We start from the raw sequence: 23004 nt of genomic DNA, 5'->3' as shown, positions 1-23004 counted from the left end.
ACACACACACACACACACACACACACACACACAATTGAATTCTTTATTCATGTCCACATACCTACAAGGTCTAAAGGACACAAATACTGGTAGTGCAGTTTGACACTGTGGGTTACTACGGCATAGGTGCCGACAAAGGCAATCACAGTTACAGTTAAACACACACGTAGGGCCAAACAGTCAGTATACAGCTTAAGGGTACAGATAGCAGCGCTGTCTCCAAATAGTGCGACTGCCAATGATAGCTGACACTGAGCAATATTTTGCCAGCTGTTTGGCTTTTCTCTTTGAGAGACCAGCCATCTGAAGGCCTCTAACAACGAGCTTATGAACATGGCCCAGGCTGCCAAATATGAAAACTAAAAGTTTACAGTTGTAGCCCAGTTGCGACATGGTCTGCTCTAGCAGTTGATACTCTAGCAGTTGATTAAACTATCGTTGCTGTCGGGTAGAAACCTCTTAACTTTTGGGGATTTTCTGTAAATCAACGCCCTACTTGATCACACTACAGCGAGGCGTCCACAAAAGCATCAAAAGCAGCAGATGCGCAAGCTCGCGCCGCTTTTTTTGGGGCTTGTAGATCTGATACTTTTGCTATCTTTGAATTTGAACCCTGAAAAGTAACAGTTCTGGACATATGAGCTTTCCACACGACAGAGACGATATATACAGACTTTCTTTCACCTCACTTCATCTCTTGCCGTCTCTATCTTGAAGACATGCACGCACGCACGCACACGCACACACACACACACACACACACACACACACACACACACACACACACACACGTACACTCTCACACTCACGCACCACATCTGCCTCAGTTTGCTGAGCCAACAGTTAAGGCTTTCGCACCGACTCCCCAGTGAGCGGAGCTTGAACGCCGCCGGAGATATGAAAAGCCGGTTAAGTAGCTACAATGTAACCTGTTAACGTATTAAGTGTGAAACAGGGACATTACCCATTGTAATATGACAGCGTTTTAGCACCTAATTTACCAGCTGGCATTAGGGTATTGTGTTTTGGACATTCAACTTAAATGCTATGCCCCTTGGCGCTGCGCTGATAAGGGAGGAGGCCTTCTGCTTGAATAAATGGGCCACGTAAATAAATAAGTAAATAAACAACTGAACAAATGGTGAATACAAATAAATGAATACATAAATAACGGAATAAACGGGGAATATAATCGAAAACATGAAACGACCAAATCAGCGGAAAGTTTGGGGATGCAGTCATTATTTTGCTTGGACAAACATTCCAAGTTGAGGTGAGATTGTGTGTGTGGGTTGCTGTGTATATATAATTAACCACTTAAACCCTGTGCACAACAATGACCGAGAGTACCCCAGGGGTCTGTATTATAGGCCCTATACTCCATGCATCCATCTCTACACACAAAATCTCTTTGGCGAAAATTGCCCATGTACAAGCTACAACGGGTCGCAAAAACGCGACCCGTTGTGAGCTTGTAGATCTGCTATTTTCGCTGAGTGTTTGCCCCAGAATTGGGACACTAGGGTTCATGTAGTTAATGTAGATGTGTGTACAATACATATTGTACTGTACGCATCATATGTGTCCTGATTTTCTACTACATCCATGTATTGAAGGGCTGTATCATTAGTGACGGAAGGGCTGACTTGGGGGATCCCGTAATTTAGTGAAAAATCATGGGTATACTTGCAGGTCAGGGAGAGAAAAGTAAAGCCCATATTTTTCTATGGTTTATATGCAGATGCATGCAGATTTGAAGTCCTTTATTTTTCTTTCGATAGTATATTGTTTAGACTGATGCTAGGTTATCCCATTAACTCAATGCCTGCCAGAGTTTTTTCAGAACAGTCTGTAGCCTCTGCCAGGGTTTTGCCATGATTTTGGTACCTGTTCGCGTAGCCACAGATTTTTTTCCTCCAGTATGATTGATCCCCAGATGGTTTCTAATCACAGATGAGATTCAGGTGTGGTTTCACAAATGTCAACGAGGTCATTTTGACCTCGTTAACATGTGTTGTTTGTTGTTTGAATATAGCTCAAAACCAGTAGTTTTAAACCAAAAAACAATGTAAATTGTTTGTCCGTTTGAATTTTAACATTGAAGTGAATGGAGCAGCAAATCTTTGAACATTTTTAGATCCTAATCTGTTCAAAATTCGAAAAGGGTTGAAATTATAAAAAAATTCAAAAAAAAAAAAAAAAAAAAATCAAATTTTTTTTTTTTTTTTTTTTCCCTTTTTTTCAAAGACGTATATATACGTCATTGGCAGGCAACAGCTGATGATTCAAAGACGTATATATACGTCATTGGCAGGTAATCAGTTAAGACCTGGAACTGTGTCATTTTTAGATTTGAGCTACAGTAAAAAGCATTATTTTACACTTTGGGCTATTCAAAAATAGCAGATCTACAAGCTCATACTGTAGATCTGCTATTTTTGAAAAATCGTGAAAATGTGTGCAAATCTTTGAATATATATATTTTTAAAGCGAACATTTTTAACTCAAATCTTTGCTTCTGGGGGGTCCCTGGAACAAAATATTTTGATGGGGGTCCGCGGCCAAATACATATAATATTGGGGGTCCTTGACATGAAAAAGTTTGAGCACCACTGATATAGAAACATACGTTTTTCAGAATACTGTTGAGATTTAGCGCATTTACTGTTGTGTGTGCGTGCGTGCGTGTGTGTGTGTGTGTTTACCCTGTATGTGAAGTAGAGAGAAGAGGTTCCCTTCTTCCCGCCCTCCACCTCCACCTCCACCTGTCCCCAGTGGGGGCTCTGCTGGGGTCTCAGGGGGCTGATCTCACACACCACGCTGCACACAGAGGGGACGAGAAAACACACATTTTAATGCCTTTATTTCGATTTTCAGTTAACGACATAAAGTAAAAACAAATGCAATGCAAGATCATGATCAGTTGTCTATATGCGCTATACACACGAGCAGACTACCATACAGTAGTGATGAGCGGGCCGACCCGTAACCCGCGGGTCCCGCGGGTCAACCCGTGGCGCGGGTGGGTCGAGTCAGGATTTCAGAGGCAATTATGCGGGCTGCGGGTGAGCGGGTCAGCCGCTCTCACACAAAAAACAACAACAAAAAAAAACTATTTTGAACAACATGCTTGTTTATTTCGCCCATGACAATGTTGTGCTACTGTAGACATTTAAAGCGACTTTTGGTACTTAAAAGAGCGCTATATAAATCTGAGCTATTATGATGTTGATTATCTTTTTTTTTCCACCGCGGGTCACAGGGCGGGTTGAGCCATAGATTTATATATGGGTTTGCGGGGCGGGTTGAGGCGGGTTGGGTTCCGTGGCAGACACAGAACAATATTTCATTATGTGTCTTGCCCTTCTTTTAGCCGGTCCAACACACACACACACACACACACACACACACACACACACACACACACACACACACACACACACACACACACACACACACACACACACACACACACACACACACACACACACACACACACACACACACACACACACACACACACACACAGAGAGACACGCAAATGTTAGCAGCCTTGTTTGGTACTGGTGTGTATTGCTTGCTGGTATCCTTGATGTCTTTCCCTGTTCATTCATTCGTCCTCAAATGCGACATATTTCCAAACAGCAGTTGTTGTCCTGTTTTCTGGACCTTCTTCTGAACAAAAGTCAAAGCCAAAAGCTTCTCTCTAGGGAAGAGATTGCATTGCAAAAGCCCTTCTGTCCAGATGAACACCCTCTCATATTTCTCAATCAAAACCATTGGCGGAGGCTCTCTGTGTGTGCACTTGTGTCATGTTCAGCAGGTTGACTCACCGTGACTAAGACCCAGAAACTAGTTTCAAGTGGAGCAAACGAGTTGAGTAATGAGAGCAGAGACCCAGCACTGTGCGAGGGCTGCTCCACTGGGGAAACTGTGTGTGTGTGTGTGTGTGTGTGTGTGTGTGCGTGTGTGTTTGTATTACTATACTTGCGAGGACCAAGTATAGTAGAATTTGAAGAAATATACATTGTGAGGACCGTTTTCCTGGTCCTCACAAGACACATGGTTGTTTTATAGTAAAAAAAAACATTTTCTAGAGATACGTTTACAATTAGAAAAACATTCAGGTCAGGATTAGACATTTAGGTGTCTTAGAGGTTAGGTTTATGGATTGGAATTAGAGTTCAACATGATTTATACTTAGTTGCGCGCCAGTGTCATGCACCGAAAAATAGCTGATCTATAAGCTCACAACGCGTCGCAGCGCGACACGTTGTGGGCTTGTAGATCTGCTGTTTTTCGGCTTTAGGCCTATGGTTAAAAATGGAAAAATATATATATTTTAAATGGCATTCATACAATGGCTGTCCTAAAGTGTTGATGTCCTCACAAGTATAGTAATACAAACCTGTGTGTGTGTGCGTGCGTGTGCGTGTTGTTTGAGCGAGACTTTTCCCTTCGGGAAAGAAGAAGAGTCATAGGACAATGCACAGCTGACATCATCATCTTAATTATGTCATTTTCTTATGAATTTGCTAAATATTTCAAATGAATCGCATGCGTTAATGTGTTCTTTTCTTTTTTACAGCCCTAATTTATATGCTGTAAAATGGCACATGTGTCTATGTGTGCACTCAAGATCATTGCATTTAGCAATTTTGCACTTAGCTTAATAACTCTTGTAAAACCACAGCTTTTATGGGCCATCCACACCAAGCACTATAACTAAAGATATAGCTTTAAAAAATGGTTCCAACTCAAGCAGAGTCCAGACCACAAACTATAATGATGACAATGGTGAACAATCGTGACTACTAATTGAAGCCGAGGCCGAATTGGGCCAAATCGCATGGATGAGCCCTGACAGCACATGGTTGGTGCTACAGACTCCAAATTTCGCACACAGATAGCTCAGACCTTTGCCTACGATCTTAGCTAGGCCTCGACCCGACCCGATATGCGGTTTTCCGGAACCAACGCGAAAGGTTCGGAATCTCCATATGCGGAGTCCTGACAAATTTACTTCCGGGTGGTCAATCTCACCTGCCAATCACTTCTCGCGCAAGCGCTGACTCATTGTGACATCACACCATAAAGGGCTCTGACATCACGTGGCATACGTGTCAGATGAAAGTATATAAGCCGTCTGCAACACAGTCGAAGGCACAGACAGATACAGAGATCTCCATTATGGGCATAAAGGGACACAGACAACCAGATACAGAGATCTCCATATATGGGCATAAAACTATGACAGGGGATCAGATGGGACAGTCAACATCTGCTGGCCAGACAGGAGGAGCAGACGGAGGAGGAGACAGTGTTCCTGATGTCCCTGACGTTGTTATTTTTGCACCAGGAGACCAGACACAACCTCGAGACATTGTTCTGTACAGAACTCCAGCTGATGCACCTAATCACAGACAAACTACACATATCAATTCACTCCACCCTATGTATGACCCAGCTGCCTATCCCTTGATCTTGCCATATGGAGATGCTGGCTTCAGCATCGACAATCCCATCCTCAAGGTTAATGCAAATTCAGCCAGAGGCAAAGTCACTCTTCAGGAGTTCTTCAGATTCCATCATCAACAAAGAACTAATTCTTTCAACACCCTTCTGAAGTCAGGGAGACTTACTCAAGAATACTGCTGTGATCAATACTCCAAAATTGAAAGTTGCCGGATGAAATTCTACAGGAGTAGGGAACAACAAGACAAGTACAGGGCCCACCAGTATTCAGGTCTGGATGATGCCCTAACTGCACAGCAAGCACAGCCAGAACAGACTGAGGCCACCAGGATTGGTCAACAGATAATTCTTCCAGGCTCACACACTGGTAGCCCCAGATACCAATTCAAGCGCTTTCAAGATGCCCTTGCCATAGCAGCCAGATATAGAAGGTTTGACCTCTTCATTACCATGACGTCAAACGCAAGGAGTGAAGGTGTACTGAGTAACATCTTTCCAGGACAGCAGCCCACTGACAGACCAGACATTGTTAACAAAGTTTTCAAAAGGAGTTTGGATGAGCTCCTCCACGACACAAAGCTCGGCGTCTTTGGGAAGATGAAGGCTAGAATACACACTATTGAAGGACGGATGAGAGGACTGAAACATGCCCACATACTGCTACTCCTACATGAGATTTTGACTGTCGATGACATTGATCAAATCCGCTTAGCATTCTCTGTTACAATCAATAAGGGTCAGGGCCAAGAGAATGAACGAGTTGGCATCTACTTGCCTAAACCTGTGTTCGCTCATGGCCAACTCTACACAGCCTTCTCTAGAGGAAAGAGAGCCAGCGCTGTAAAAGTTTTCATTGTGGATAATGACAAGGGCATTACTGACAACATTGTTTATAGCGAACTCCTTTAGGATAATGGGCATAAATGGACACAGACAGACACAGAGATCTCCATATACGGGCATAAAAGGGACACACCCAGACACATACAGAGATGTCCATATATCACAGACACAGATAGCTCCATATATGGGCATAAATGCACACACAGATGGGCATAAATGGACACAGGCAAACAGATGGCCAAAACGGGTGACAACAGGTATAATGGGGTTTGATTTAAAGGGTGGAGCATTCATTCCCTATTTACATCGTTCCTGTGTAGGCCGGTCCCCGACTAGACCCTCGGCAACCCGAAGGGCTAGACGCTCGGCCGCCCGAAGGGCGGCCGAGCTTCTAGTATAGTTAATAGTTGTAGTTAATAAAACATCAACTGATGCACAAACTTGGACACATCATCAGGGTTGTTTCCTGGAGTCACTGGGTGTTTTTCGGGTCTCGCAACAGACACCTTCCTCCAGGCGACCCGAACCGAGGCTGATCAGACGCAGGCCTGTGTCCAAGTGGCATGTTACTGCCCCCGGGGGGCTTAGGGTGGCTGGTGCGATGTTGCAGCAGGTGTTGGCGACACTATAGGCACTGTGGGTTGCCTCGGGGCCTGGCTCTGACCAGAAGTGAGCATTCTTCTGTTCTGTACGTTGCGTCGTCGTTGCTTCCATGCCAATAGTCTACTCATTCACTGCACGTCTGTCTCCTAGTAGATTGTCTTTCTCTCGGTCGTGTCGTTCCACTCAGACAGTAGCGATCCATATGAATATCCAGGGGCGTCATGGCCATTCACTGTGCGTACGACGCGGCACCCTCACTCTCACAGATCCGTGATCATACCCCCCACTTTTTGAAAAAATAAATATATATATATTTTTTGATAATAAATCGGTAAAATCAGGCAAAAAATAAGAATTAACTAACCTAACCCTAAAACCGAAATAAAGTAACCAAAACACGAAAAAAAGCTAACAAAATCCGCCCAAAAAACACAACATTTTGAAAATACAGAATTTGTTTACATTTGACAGTTACAAATGTTTCTCACACTTTTTCAAAAATAGCAGATCTACAAGCTCATAGCGCGGCACTCGGTGCCGCGCTATGAGCTTGTATATCTGCTATTTTTGAATAGCCAAAGTGTAAAGTAAGGGGTATAGTCCACCGAAAGTCCATCCCCCCCACCTTCTGAGAGCCCGTGACGTCCCTGTGAATATCAAACATGTTTGAACATTTTCTGCACGGCATAGTAGTGCAGACATGTTTGTTTTGGGCAATGTTAAGTCAACCTGGTTTATACCCCTTAAAGATGTCCGCTGCTACCAAAAGACACTTGTTGACGCCCCCTTCAGGATTTTTGGCACGCTCTATACATCTGAATGTGCCTCATGTAGGGCTGTGATTGGCGTGAACCAGAGCACTGGCATCCTGCTCTTATCGTTCATTTGTTCGTTCATTCATTCAGTTGCACACCATGTGGCCTGTGACAGGTTAAAGACAAATGTGTCCCTTGCTTCATGTAGGGCAGGGCGATATGGCTTGCTTCGATTACTTTTTAATAGCGCAAATAGCAGATGGTATATTTTCACTATTTCTGTACGCCACCACTGTAACACGAAGTATAATCGACGGTTAAGTGGTTAATCAGAGTAATCAATTATTAAAAAAATCCATTAGAATAGTGTCGATTGGTTGATATATAAGGGGGGAAAAAAAGACATTTCATGTAATGGAATAATGTCAGTGGTGAACGATGGCTACAGACTTCACAGTACCGAGGCCAGATGAGAATCTACTATTTGAGAAACTGATTCGACTACAATACCACTTTAAGAGAACGGTCTGGTTTCTTGAAGGACCCGTTTGATCAATAGGCTGAGGCATAATCAGCTAATCCAAATATCTGCACCAGAGCCGTTTCAAGGCTGGATCTCAAAGAAAAGACTGTGAAAGAAAGTTAATGAGTTAGAGAGACAGAGAGAGAACGAGTGTGTGCGTGTGCGTGTGCGTGTGTGTGTGTGTGTGTGTGTGTGTGTGTGTGTGTGCGGGTGCGTGTGTGTGCTCACAACGTGTCGCAGCATGCGACACGTTGTGAGCTTACAAATGGCTTTGGCTTTAAGGCGGCTTACGGTAAAACATGGCACAAAATGACAGAAAACGGCGTAGAGTCGCCACCCTAAAAGGTTAATGTCCTCACTAGTATAGTAATACATACGTGTGTGTGTGCGTGTGTGCTTAAGTGTGTGTGTCAGTGGTGGAAAGTAACAATACAGGAAAGTACAATGTTGAGATATTTTTTTACTTTACTGGAGTATTTCAAACTTTCAGTACTTTTACTTCTACTCCACTTCATCTCAGAGGCAAATACGCTACAATTACTTGAAGACTTTAGTTACTAGTTACTTTGTAGAATTAAATTATTATTACAAAACATACATTAACCACTTCAGCCCTTTATACATTTCGGCCATTTGAAAATAGCGGATCTACAAGCTCACAATGCGTTGCGATGCTACGCATTGTGAGCTTGTAGATCTGCTATTTTCAAATGGCAAATACATTTTGATACCAATACTTTTGTACTTTTACTCATGTACATTTTTAATTCCGGACTTTTACTTGTAACAGAGTATTTCTACATTGCAGTATTGATACTTTAACTTAAGTAAAAAATGTGAGTACTTTTACCGTGTGTGTGTGTGTGTGTGTGTGTGTGTGTGTGTGTGTGTGTGTGTGTGTGTGTGTGTGTGTGTGTGTGTGTGTGTGTGTGTGTGTGTGTGTGTGTGTGTGTATGTGTGTGTGTGTGTGTGTGTCCATAATCACCTGGTGGAGACAGAGTACTTGTCAGTCAGGTGCCTGCAGGGCTCTCCCACCACCTTGATGCTCTTAATGTCTTCCTTCTGGATGCCCAGGTTGGAGCCGCGGATTGTGATGGAGATGCCTCCCTTCATGGGGCCGAACCGTGGGATGATCTGCAAGAGGAAAAATGTGGTTCTCAAAGTGGGCTCTGGGGGTCCTTTAGGGGGTTCCAGGGGAGGTCCCCATTGAAATGACTTAATACGGCATCAACATCTGTTTAACAATTTTAACCCTTGTATATACATCAGCTATTTGAAAATAGCCGATCTACGAGCTCACAACGTGCTGTGATGCGACGAGTTTTTGAAAAATGTGAAAAATGTGTAAGATGGGGGTCCCTGGTACAAAATATTTTCTGTACTGTATTTTCTGCATGGTATACATACATTAAGTTCCTATTCATCAGTATCACAATGAAAGCACATTTTTGAAGTTCTTTTTGCGATTTGTATTATTGCCTTAATTGCTATGGACTAATTAATAAAGGATTTTCTACTTGAACTGAACTTGGCCTTGGACCTTCTTTAAGTTCACCGCCTTGTTCTTTCCACTGTGATGTCTACAAAGGAACTTAACAGTCTTGTCCTGAAATTAAACTCCAAAGAGCAACTGTTCTCAGCGTGGCATATTTAAGGACACACGTAGCGCTTCTTCATCTATTATCTTATCATACAATTTTGTTTTTGCCAATTATCCTTACAGCCCAGAGGCTGTGATTCTCTGCTATAGTGTGTATGTGTGTGTTTGTGCAGAGAACTATTGACACATGAGGAACAATTGATGGTGGATGTCACGACGATGAGCCACCATCAATCAGCCCCCTCCCCCCAAACGCACGCACGCACGCACGCACGCACGCACGCACGCACACACACACACACACACACACACACACACACACACACACACACACACACACACACACACACACACACACACACACACACACACACACACACACACACACACACACACACACACACACACACACACACACACACACACACACACACACACACACACACACACGCACACACACCCCTCCTTTGTCAGCAATGAGAATGAAAGCCGATCAATAAACCATTCCGACCAATAACCCAATCAGCTGGGTCAATACCCCTACACGGCTAATTACACATCCATACAGTACATGTGTGCTCTTCAGGTCACAGGTCAATGGGAGCTGACCGCATCACAGCTACTCACCAGTGGAGTGGTGGACTTTTGCTGTTTTTAACCGTTTTGGACATGTGAGGCTTCCACCCGATACGATTTGTATTTTTGTATGCTTATGACTTTCACTCCACTACACTACTGTACATTTCATAGACAAATGTTGTACTTTTTTTTTTAAAGACTTATTTTTGGGCTGTTATGCCTTTATGGATAGGACAGTAGACTGACAGGAAATGAGGAGAGAGATGGGGAGTGACACGCAGCAAAGGCCATCGGGATCGGGACTCGAACCCACAACGCGCTGTAAGGGTACATTGAGTCTAGGTGCCTGGACCGCTACGCCAGCAGCCCAGGCAAAAAAAGTACATTATGAATCACTTAAGCCCTATTTAAAATATTGTGAAAACAGCACATCAGCTACAAGCTCACAACATGTCACATCACAACACATTGTGAGAGCTTGTATTATGTGCTGTTTTCACTATAACTTATTATTTTTTATGGAAAATCTTTGAACTTTGGGGGATAATGTAAACGTTTTAATACAGCAACGCATGTCTCTCTCTCTCTCTCTCTCTCTCTCTCTCTCTCTCTCTCTCTCTCTCTCTCTCTCTCTCTATAAGAACATGAACTTTGAAATGTGTACTTTTGAATGGACAAGTATTTCAAAAAGCAAGCAACTCCAGTACTTTACCAATTTTTATCTGAGCAACTTTCACTTGTAGTTGAGTCAGAACATTTGACCAGGAGTATATCTATACTTTAACTCAAAGTACTGGCGGTTGGTTGAGTATACTTTGTCCAACCACAGCTATACTCACATCGGTGATTTGGGGGTCCGGGCACTCCGTGTTGTTGGGGTCCTCGCCCGGGGGGTGATCGGAGGCGCACAGCTTCCCGTAGACGCACGCCCTGCGCCGGGCGCACCACACACACTGGTATCTGCCGTCGGTGTTCTTGCACAGGCTGCAGTCCTCTCTGCCCATGGAGCAGTTGTACAGGCTCACTGTGTGGGAGAAGGACAGAGAGAGGACACGTTCAAGACAAGATCTGCACATCTTTTGGTTTGAATTTTCATTAGAACCACTAGAAACCTAATCCGTTTAGAGCAGTGGTTTTCAAACCCTTTTCATATCAAGGTCCATTATTTATTCGGCATTTGAGCCACGGAACAACCGTTTGATGAGATTTAGACTCTGAGACCCAAGACTTAGAATATTTTGTGGCATGTTTGTTGGATGAGATTTTTGTCCACAACTCCATGCTGTATTGATGTTGGTGCGAGTTGGTGAGAGATAAATAGATCAAAATAAAAGCATTTAAATTAAGTAATGCAGATGTTTATAAATAATGTAACTCTTGAGAGCGTAAAATGTCATTTCACGCTCTCAAGAGTTAAATTTCTAATAAGTCTCTCCATCATTTTTCTGGGGACCACCTGGAACCCCCACAAGAACCACTGGTGGTCCCCGGACCACTGGTTGAGAACCACTGGTTTAGCCGATATATTGGCAATTATTTGACTGTTTTTTTAAATGACATCAGTATCAGCAATTACTTTTTTTTTAAAAAGTTGTCCCTAATTTGGCCGTTTCTTTATAGGAGCACATTTTCTAAAGTTTAAAAAAAATAACTAGACTAAACTTAAGAATTTTCTATTTTTGAAAAACAAAAAATAAATAGATACAAATATCAGTAATCGGTGGTCTAGGACTCGGTATCGGACCCAAAAATCTGCCATCGGTCCGGTACTCATAATATATAGTATAACTGATGAAAATCTTGGCTCTTCTTGGCTCGTTCAGGAGACAATCTAAAACATTATGAACGCAGCACTCATCCTCCAAAGTGAGTACATTAGGAATGTAAGCGTGTGTCCAATCCTATTGGAGCAATGTTTTAAAAATAGTCTAACCGTTAACCAAATCAATTCTCTCGTTTCATTTTCAATTTAGGATCAAAGGCAAAGCTTCGCCAACTGTGATGTGGCACTCGCATTTTGGAATCCAACACACACACACACACACACACACACACACACACACACACACACACACACACACACACACACACACACACACACACACACACACACACACACACACACACACACACACACACACACACACACACACACACACACATTCAAAAAACGTTTTGAAATGTGCCAACGTACCGTGATGGAAGAAGTACTCACATGCTTTACTAAAGTAAAAGTATCAATACGGCAATGTAGAAGTAAAAGTCATGAATTCAAAATGTTTGATTAAAAGTGCAAAAGTGTGTTGGCATCACAATGTACTTAAAAGTACCAAAAGTAAAAGTACTCATTGTGTAGAAGTAGAATGTCCCCATTTCACAAGTTCAAAAATGTATACAAATCATTTGAAAATAGCCGATCTACAGGCTCACAATGTGTCGCATCGCGACACATTGTGAGCCTGTAGATCGGCTATTTTCAAATGGCCGAAATATATATAGTGCTGAAGTGGTTAATGTGTGTTTTGTAATAATAATCTACTAAAAGTATAGTATTTGCCTCTGAGATGTAGTGGAGTAGAGGTAAAAAGTATTGGAAATTTCAAAATACTGAGGAAAGTAAAATAAATACCTCAAAACTGTACTTAAGGTAGAGTACTCGAGTACATGTACTTAGTTACATTCCACCACTTGCCAACGTACCGCTCAGAGTGCTGTCTATCTTCTTGCCCGTCTCCCGGTCCTTCACGTAGAGCAGGATGGTGGTGTTGGGCGACTTGTCGTAGGAAAACTGAGGAATTGGAACAGAATGAATTATGAAGTACATAGAGAGCTGAAGATTAATGGCTGCTTTCTTTTGAGCTGAGAACTGTGTGGGCTGCTTGGGAAAAGAACAAAAAAAAAAACATTGTTGCCGTCGGGCAGAAACCTTGTATCTGTTTATTTATTATTTATTTCAGTTTATGTTTTTGTTTAATAAATTAATGCCCTACTTTGTCATACGAGAGTGTCGTGCAAAAGTAGAGGAAATAGCCAATCTGCAAGCTCACAACGCGTCGAACTTGCAGATCGGCTCATTTCCGTATTTCTGAAATCTTTTGAAAGTGAAATTAGTGGTTAAGTGCTTCTGTGGATTTTATACACATTGAACCGATGAAATGTACTGTATTAAAAAGAACTTGTGACTACATTATATCTACATTTATATCCACTCAAACACAGGCTATATTTTCCCCATTTGCCTTAACAGTTAACGGTCTTGGACATACAAGGTTTCCCCACCATGATGGACGACGATATCCAGTTTGGCAGACGTTCAACAGACGGAAATCAATGCAAGAAAAAGAACATAAAATAGCTGGGGGGTTAGGTTCTGCTTGAATTCACTATCTGAAGACAGAGCTGCCAGATCTCCCAGTAGAATATAAGGAGAGTCTGGCCATTAGAGGGGGCTAGACTAGAGAATATCAAAGGAACTACAAAAGAAGGGAGGTAAAGTGGTTGATCTGATTTCTAACCCTTGGAACACAGTCAGTCAGTTTACATGCATTCTTTTAGCCGAGCTCTGGCTGCAATGCCAACAGGACTTTAAAGGGCAAGTGAACTGCTTCACAGCCACGCGGTAACAACACAACACAAGTTATTCTCCCCCAGCTGAGTTGAGGTACAAACTGCCCTGGGATCAGTCTTCATGACCAATAAACTTCAGGTACTGTAGCTGTGCGACAAACAGAGCAGCTAAGCACTTAAAGCGCAGGACGAACAGGTCAGCACTGCCAGCAGAGGAACGACGGTGACAGGGTGACAGCTCAGAGGTGGACACTTGAGATTTAAGATTTAAGGATTTAAAGGTTTTAAGATTTAAGTCACGAAACTCCTCTGTTGTGAGAGACTTGACTTTAGTCGCGTCTGGACTTCTTCCATGACACGACTTTGAGACTCGAAAGCAAATAACTTTTTTTTGAACTCATACATTTTTATCCCACGATTTTGTAACCCATATTTTTTCACCCAGTGCCAATTTGCCTATGTAATCCTGGGCGCTACTCTCCCTCTGCCAGCCTAGGGAGAGCCCAAGCTGAAGCTCATGCCTCCTTTAATGCATGAGGAGCAAGCAGGCGGCTTGAAAGCAAATAACTTGATCAGATTTGGGCCGGCAAAACCTTGGAACAATATAGCTCATTGCAACTTTAAATGTATCACTACCACCACACAGGCCTAGTTTAGCCTTTGTTACACAGTTCTGTGTTTTCTGTAGCGTTTGTTTGGGGGGTAACCTTGGTAACTGGCTGGGCACTGCCAAACTGGCGCGGACATTGGATTACGGAGAAGGGGTGGGGGGGAGAGACTTGAGAATTGGGCTCGCGTCGGTCAAGGGGCTCAGAGGAGGGGTGACCATTAATGAGCGTCGTGCTTGGCACAGCCAATGCGCAGAGCAAGTTCTGCCAGGGTATTCAGTGCAGTTGTTGGCGGCCAACACCATTGGACCGCCTCAGCTCCACGTTCACATCCACTCATCCAATCACACTCATCACGCATAAGTGTCAGAGGGGTAAATCTTTGGAACGGTTTGGACGATGAACTAAAAAAGTGTAGTTCCATAAATAAATTTAAAATAATGTATAAATCTAAAATAATAGATAAATATAGAACATTAATGTGAATTATAAATACTTGAAGGAATGCTAGCTTTGCTAGATTATCTTATAAATTATATCGTAATTACATACTAAGTATGTATTATAAAGTATTATTCAAATTGATTACTATAGTATTATATATGGATATTGTAATATGATAATTCAAGAATTCTGTAAGTCTTGTCTTTTGGTTGTTGTGATCACGTTTGTCTTGTTTTTTTTCTCTGTTGTGTTAATCTTCGCTTTTGTCTGTTTTCTCGTTTGTTTGTTTGTTTTTCTTGTTTTCGTAGTTTTTCTTTTTTCCTTTACGTCAATTTGTTTTGTGTGAAAAAGGATAGGCAAAATAAGCCATTGGCTTCAGCCTACTCCTTTTTGGTCTTAATCATACATGATATGATATGATGATATGTTGAATATATTGAATGTATCCTGCTAAGACCAAAATAAAATACTACTACTACTATTTAATTCTCAGACCACTCTATTTAAGCTGGAGGTTTGCACTTCTCATCCTGCTTGCTTTTGCTGCGCTCACGCTATTGTTGCTGCTGTCATTGCTGTCTCCCTACGGTTGGTACTGTAGATGTGCTTTATCTGAGTACCTAAACGCAGATCCAATTCATCGCCAAACAATAATAAATATGTTGCTCATTTTATATTCAATACAAAAGATCTCATCCTTCATAAGTTGTCTTTATCCATTCATGAGTTGTCCTGACAGAACTGAGCTATACTGCTACATTCAGGTCACATGCGCAGCAATCAGAGACACTGACATTGAAGCCGCTGAAGCTGTAGAAGTGTCCTGCCTCCACGATGACCGCCTCCTCTGTGTTCCTCATCAGCTCCGTGCCGATGGTGAAGGTGCGGCCCTGCAGAACGAGACAGAGAGGAGGAGGAGGCTTTGTCAAGGTCAACTTTATTTGATTTGTGTTAAGAGCAGATCGAGAACATCTAAAACACATTAAACATACATATAACAAAAACATAAAACGCCCACAAGATCCAGATGTTCACAGCGACAATAGCAACAATACCCCACTCCATCGTAGACAGCAGACTACCACCATATTGTATAGAAAGCAAGAAATATCCTCCTTTTTTTCACTCCTGGTAAATTAAAGGGATAGTTTTTTTTTCCTATCAATTAGTCACCCCGTGGAGACTTGAATTCATGGATAATTTTTCGTTTGTAGGCAGTGGTTTCGGTAGGAGACACAAAGGAGGCTCTTTGTGTCTCCTACCGGAACCGCTGCCGGTCATCAATTTATTGGCTTAGGAATGCGACAAAAACAAAAAAATATCATCGTTTGTGATAATATGTATTTTGTCTATGTTGTGTTATGAGGACCACAATGGAAATAAGCCTTAGGGCTTTATTGTGTTTTTATCCTCTGTGATATTGTGTCTGGCTGTATGTGTGTGGAAGTGCTGATGTGCTCTTTCCTTTTATCCCCAAAACTTATGTTGCTATATCAGTGGTAAAAACGTTCGCTTAAAAAAGATTATATATTCAAATATATATATATAAAAAAATGAAAATCTTTTGAAATTTAAAACATAAATAAATGAGTCCCGACCCACCGTTTAGGAAACAGTGGCACAAAGCACGCACAACGCAGCGTGCAACAAAGTATAAATCAAGCCTAATATGGAGGGATTGAGTTGAATTAACCCAAGTGCCATTGACCGACATACCTTGTACACGTCCAGGTGGATGCCCTCAAAGCTGATGGGTGTCTTGAAGCCCACGGGGATGAGCATGGGGTCTGGGTTCTCGAACCGAGGACAATTTCCTTCCTGAGAGGAGATGAAAACAGACATAAAACATCTCCCCCCTCTCTCAGAATTGACATTTTTAACTCATTAACACATATACTGCCAATCCCGAGATATCTCGGGACATTAAATCCACCCGTTACCTGCGTATCCCGAGATATCTCGGGATCGTCTTTTTATGTGGTTTAATAACGAAAAAAAAAAATTTTGGTACCATCCTTGATTTTTTTTTTTTCCACATGACGCTTCCGACCCATCCTATGAGAAAATTTCCGACAACCGTTTCCGGTTCGTTTTTTATCTGGAAAAAACAGTTTTTTCCTGGTTTTGGCTAAATCATCATGGTTTTCACACGGTTTAAAAAACGAATGGTAAGCTCCGGTTGTATTTTCTTTTCTTTGATCGACGAACGGTTATCCTCTTTGTGTTTAAAAACGATCTGTTAGCCGATCGGATGCTAAGCTAATCTAAGATGGCCGGTGGGGAAACGTCACAGCCACGTCACAGCCAAACGGATATGACGTTTGCAGCCTCTTTCAGCGGCCGATAACACAAAAGAAGAAGAGAAAAAAAAGTGTAAACATTATGAGGGCTCGTACGTCCGTCGTTGCTGTTTATAAACACCATCCGATCGCGGATTTTAATGGATATAATTTTTTGGTGAACGGTTCAAAAGGCTATAAAACTCAAAAACGCTGGCAGTGGGTGAGTACCTTATGAATAAACTCTGGCAGGGAATGTGTTAAAGGAACAGTTCACCCAACAAAATTACTTATTTTCTATCAATTACACACCTCATGAAGCCTTGAATTCATGGAGATTTTGTTTTTGTTTTTGATGTATTCCTGAGCCAATAATTTGATGACCGGATGTATTTTCCGGTAGGAGACTCAAAGATACTCCTTTGAGTCTCCTACCGGATACATTAGCATCTTTATGCCGGTAATCAAATTATTGAATGCGACAAAACCAAAAAAATCTCGATTAATTCAAGGCTTCATGGGGTGTAATTGATAGAAAATAAGTAATTTTTTGGGTGAACTACTCCTTTAAGACCTGAGACCGATTCTACAAATCAAATGCCTTCTAAATCAGTAGTTCTCAACACTTTCAAGATTTTAGAAAAATAGCAGATGTACAAGTTCACAGCGCGGCACGAAGTGACGCGCTGTGAGCTTTTATATCTGCTATTTTTTTAATAGCCAACGCTAAAATCTAAAATGACACTGGTTTTAATGGGTTAAATGTACCTAACCACATGAACCCTATAGTCCCTATTCTGGGCATGTCATAATAGGTGAACATTTGGCATAATCAGTCGAGCATTTGGCGGAAATAAGCTTATCTACCGGATCACAGCGAGTCACGACGTGAGCTTATAGATAGTCTATTTTTGCTATTTGACGTCCCACTTGCAATCTGGCATCATCTAACCCAGGAGGACCTTCTGTCACGCAAGATGGCAGGAGATGATCGGATATCACATTTATTTTAAACTAATTCCATAGAAGGGATTCAAGAACACATAGTCATCCAACTGCACATTTAAAGGGATAGTTCACCACCAAAATGACTTTTTTTTCCTATCGATTAGTCACCCCATGGAGACTTCAATTCATGGATATTTTTTATGTTTTTGTCACACTCCAATGGCTCCTACCGGCAGACACAAAGAGTCTCCTTTGTATCTCCTACCGGAACCGCTGCCTACCGGTCCGCTGGTCCTAAAATTATTGGCTTAGGAATGCGACCAAAACAAAACAATATCCATGAATTCAATATCTAATCGATAGAACAAAAGTCATTTTGGGGGTGAACTATCCCTTTAAGCATGCAGATGTCTAAATATATACCTTACTTTTAGCAACTTATTTCATATTCATACCCTCAAAGAAGCCAGCATAAACGTGGTTGGGGTTTAGTGTGCTTGTAGAGCAGGGGTGGGCAACTTTGGTGATGGACAGGGGGCCACTATAATTCCACACTCACTCCAGGCGGCCACATTGCATATTGTTGCTGTCGGGCAGAAATCCAGTATATCTCCATATTTTTTTACTTTTTTCGTAAATGAATAGTTCGTCATTCTAGTATGTAGCAAAAATACCTGATCTACAAGCTCAAATCGACTTGTAGATCTGCTATTTTTGCTATTTTGGAATTGGAATCCGGAATTCTTTTTTGCCGTTTTTGAATTGGAATCCTGAAACGTAACATTTTTATTTAATTTCAAATGCATTTAGTTATACTTAAGTTAACTTTATGAACTTAAATACAAATAAATTGGACATAAAAAAGCCATTAAACTAATAATATAGACTGAAGTAATTAAAGCGGGTCATGTTTGCATGTTTGGAATTGGAACAGCTGAAATCAATAATATATCAGTATTCCGATATTAACCTGCGGGCCGCATTAAGTGAAGGTGAGGGCCGCATGTGGCCCCCAGGCCGTCGGTTGCCCATGTATGTTGTAGAGGAAGCACAGAGCTACGAACCCCCCCTTAGTCCCCTAGCCCATTTGAATGTTGGTTGATATGTTTGCATACGGTACGTACTGTATGCCTTCTGTGCTTCCTGCCTTGTACTTCACAGTGGCTGGTGATGTGTTTGCAAAGCGCTTTTTCTTTCCTTTCTCTGCGATTGCCGTCTTGTTTTGGGATTTGGCATTTATCTGTGTGCTTTGTTCTGCTCTGTGTCATGTCTGTGTGGTTGCTTGTGATAAAGAATGAAAAATGTCAATAAAAAATAATTTACAGAGGCGCTATAAAAATGACATTATGATTATGATTATTTACAGCAGACAGACACAGAGGGTGAAGGCAGAGCAAGTCCTGAGACGAACTCAAAACAAACTAAACACCATTCAATCCCGGGAACGCATCTGTCACTTTAGATTTCTTTGGCTATTCAAAAATAGCAGATATACAAGCTCACAGCGCACGTTGCGAGCTTGTAGATTGGCTATTTTTGCCAAGTGCTCGCCTATTAATGACATGCTCAGTCAGAACATGGACGCAATTCAAGTGGTTAAGATTGAGCGTCCTTTCAAGTACATCTTCATAGCAGCCATGCTCTTCAGTAGTGTTGCCAAGTCTGCTTATTATAAGACAAACACATATACGTATTTGTCCGCAGACCCTTGCATCTGAAAACAATTTGCGCCACGGACGACCCCCGTACAAAATTTGTGTATTTAAAATGTTTCAAAAACATTCCATATTTTTCACTTGTTTTTGGAAAATAGCCAATGACTATAGGTTTAAAGTGGTGAAACTGAATTTTAATGCATGACCCTTTTTTGGGCTTGTTTTCGTAGACCTGGCCTGCTTGTTTCTCTCGCACAATATGGCAGCAGTGCTCTTGCAGGCAGCAACTGCCATGGGAATAAAGCTGGGGCGAGCGGAGGGGTCACTCACCTGGTGGTGTTTGATGATGTTGGGGCCGGTCACCGTGTCGTCCATGTCACTGCAGGTGTGATCCAGTGTGTTCCACTGGCAGCCCCACTGGCTGCTCACACAGGACATGCACCTGGACACCACACACACACACACACACACACACACACACACACACACACACACACACACACACACACACACACACACACACACACACACACACACACACACACACACACACACACACACACACACACACACACACACACTTACTAATTTATTTATGTCCACATAACACGATACAAGGACACACATATTTACAAGGTGCTGGGAAAAAAATGTAGAGACCGCAAATCTTGGACAAATACCCACACAAATAACCTTCAGGGGTGTAAAATAACAGCGTCTTCGCCATATTTGCCGGCTACGGATAGTAGAAGATATTGCACAGAATGTAGCAAGACGTTTAGCTGCTTTTTGTTGGCGTCCCAAATTGTTGAAGCCTCTTACAACCACTATGTACATACATGTCCTAGGCTGCCAAAGATAAACACAAGTAGATTGCACCTGGCCTAGCTCTCTGATGGTATGGAGGAGCGGCTGGTATTTAATGACTTTGATCATAAAAGCTTCCTCTAAGCTAGAGTCAAAGGTGCAGGCCACTTCAAGAACGGAAACTGATCTGGAGCCTTCTTTGACAACAACAACACCTGGTGTAATAGCAGATGTTGTGCAAAGATTTCAGCATTTTCAGTACACGGTTCCATGTTTCAACATGAGTTGAAACATGGATGGAATGTTCTCATAGACAGTGTAAAATGTTTAGACACACACGCACACACGCGCACACACACACACACACACACACACACACACACACACACACACACACACACACACACACACACACACACACACACACACACACACACACACACACACACACACACACACACACACACACACACACACACACACAGATCTACGAGCTTGTATATCTGCAATTTCTTTTAAAAATCGTGACAATTTGTGCAAATCTTTGAATATATATTTTTTTTAAAGCGAACATTTGTTACTCAAATCTTTGCTTTTGGGGGGGGGGGTTCCTGGATCTAAATATTTTGAGATGGGGGTCGGGGCCAAATACATATCATTTTGGGGGTCTTTGACATGAAAAGGTTTAAGCACCACAACAACATACAGTACGTTTTTCAGAAACAGTTATGATTTAGAAGATGCGTTCCCGGATTGAATGGGATAATTTAATTATGCATATATGTACGTCCATGCGAAAAAAAAGAAAAAAAAAACATGCATGCATGCACGCGCAAACAAATAAAATATATAAACATGCAAACTCATCACGACACCTTCCGGCGCTAAAATCCATGCGGCTGACAGTGAAATGGATCTGTGCGACTTCCCATGAACAAAGCTCGTTCATCATCACTTCCTCTGAAGGAGGACAACAAAGAAACAAAAAGTGTGTGTGTGTGTGTGTGTGTGTGTGTGTGTGTGTGTGTGTGTGTACGGGAAGCTGCTGCGAGAGGTGGATAAAGAAGGAATCGTAGCTGTCGGGCAGAAACGTCGTATCTCCATATTAATTTTGTTTATGTATTTTTCTTTTTTTGTCAACTAATACCCCTATTTCATCAAGAGTGTCGCACAAAAGTAGTGATCTACAAGCTCACAACGTCTTGCTATGCAAGGCGTTGTGAGCTTGCAGATCTAATATTGTCCCTATTTTAAATCGCAGATACTAATAAAAAAAATGAAACAGTTTTGGACTTAGAAGGTTTCCACCACCAACAAAATGCAGAGAGGGGAGGGAGGGGGGGGTAAACACATAGGGAGAGATCGAATTTCATTTTTTGATTAATGAAAGGGAAACGGAAGCAATTTCCACCAGCTTGGAGATAATAAAACAAAAGGGTTTAGAAAATGCAAGAGGTGCGTTCAATCCTGCCATCAGTCAAGCGTCGCAAATTACACACACAGACACACACACACACACACACACACACACACACACACACAGAGACAAAAAGCCTTCCAGTCTCATCTGTGTGGCTGCTGTGCGATCCATTTGCATCAGGTTTATTGTCACGTGATGGTGGCGCTTGGTGGAAGTGGTGGTGGTGCAAGAGGTACTCCTTGAAGGGGTATTTACTCTGGCTTTTGTGTGCTTTTGTTGATATTCATTCATTCATATACTATGCCTGAACTGCACCTGCTGCACCTGCTGTATTTATCGGCATGTATATAGAATATACTGTGACGTTGTTTACACAAAGTCAGGTGACAGCCACTGGAGAAAAATGCTGGTGGTGTATACAACATATATCAAGTGTTTTTTCTTTATTTTTTATGCACATGTACATTTGATTTGATTTGATGATGCTCTTTTCATTCTTTTTTGCTCTTTTTGCACGTTTTTCTTTTGTTCTATTGTTATTACTTATGCTTAAAGTACAACCTTGAACCTTGATTCATTTCATTCATTCATATCAGACACGCCCCATTCCTGTACAAACCCATTGGGTTCTGGTTCACTAAGCTCGTTCATGCACATATTTTGTACTTTTCCACATTAAACAGAGTGTCTTTTCTGTTTTCCGTTTATAGTGGAGAAAGCTTTCGCCGAAAATAGCCGATCGACAAGCTCACAAGTTGTGATGTTGTACGATCTGCTATTTTCAGCGAAAGCTTTCTCCACAACACGGATGCCTGGGGTTTAAGTGGATAAGAGTCTGAATCGTCAATCTTTTTTTGTCTTCATCCAAAATCAATTACAACAGTGCCAAACCATTTAC

General features: G+C 41.9%; 1 protein-coding gene across 1 annotated transcript in view; it reads right to left on the bottom strand.

Annotated features, from left to right (window-relative positions):
- Positions 1 to 23004, bottom strand: part of plxnb2b (plexin b2b) — a 338202-nt gene that overhangs the window by 82252 nt on the left and 232946 nt on the right. Inside the window, exons 14-20 of the mRNA XM_084059938.1 lie at positions 20210 to 20321; positions 16714 to 16815; positions 15792 to 15887; positions 13079 to 13166; positions 11218 to 11402; positions 9185 to 9333; positions 2706 to 2820 (exon numbers count right to left, since the gene is read on the bottom strand). Of these exons, the coding sequence (XP_083916064.1) occupies positions 2706 to 2820; positions 9185 to 9333; positions 11218 to 11402; positions 13079 to 13166; positions 15792 to 15887; positions 16714 to 16815; positions 20210 to 20321 (847 nt within the window). The remainder of the gene's footprint in view (positions 1 to 2705; positions 2821 to 9184; positions 9334 to 11217; positions 11403 to 13078; positions 13167 to 15791; positions 15888 to 16713; positions 16816 to 20209; positions 20322 to 23004) is intronic.

Source organism: Gymnoscopelus microlampas (genome assembly GCF_963454915.1).
Source record: "Gymnoscopelus microlampas genome assembly, chromosome: 6".
NCBI classification, from domain to species: Eukaryota; Metazoa; Chordata; class Actinopteri; order Myctophiformes; family Myctophidae; genus Gymnoscopelus; species Gymnoscopelus microlampas.
The sequence above is the reverse complement of the archived record's forward strand: the minus strand, read 5'-3'. Positions and strand labels throughout refer to the sequence as shown.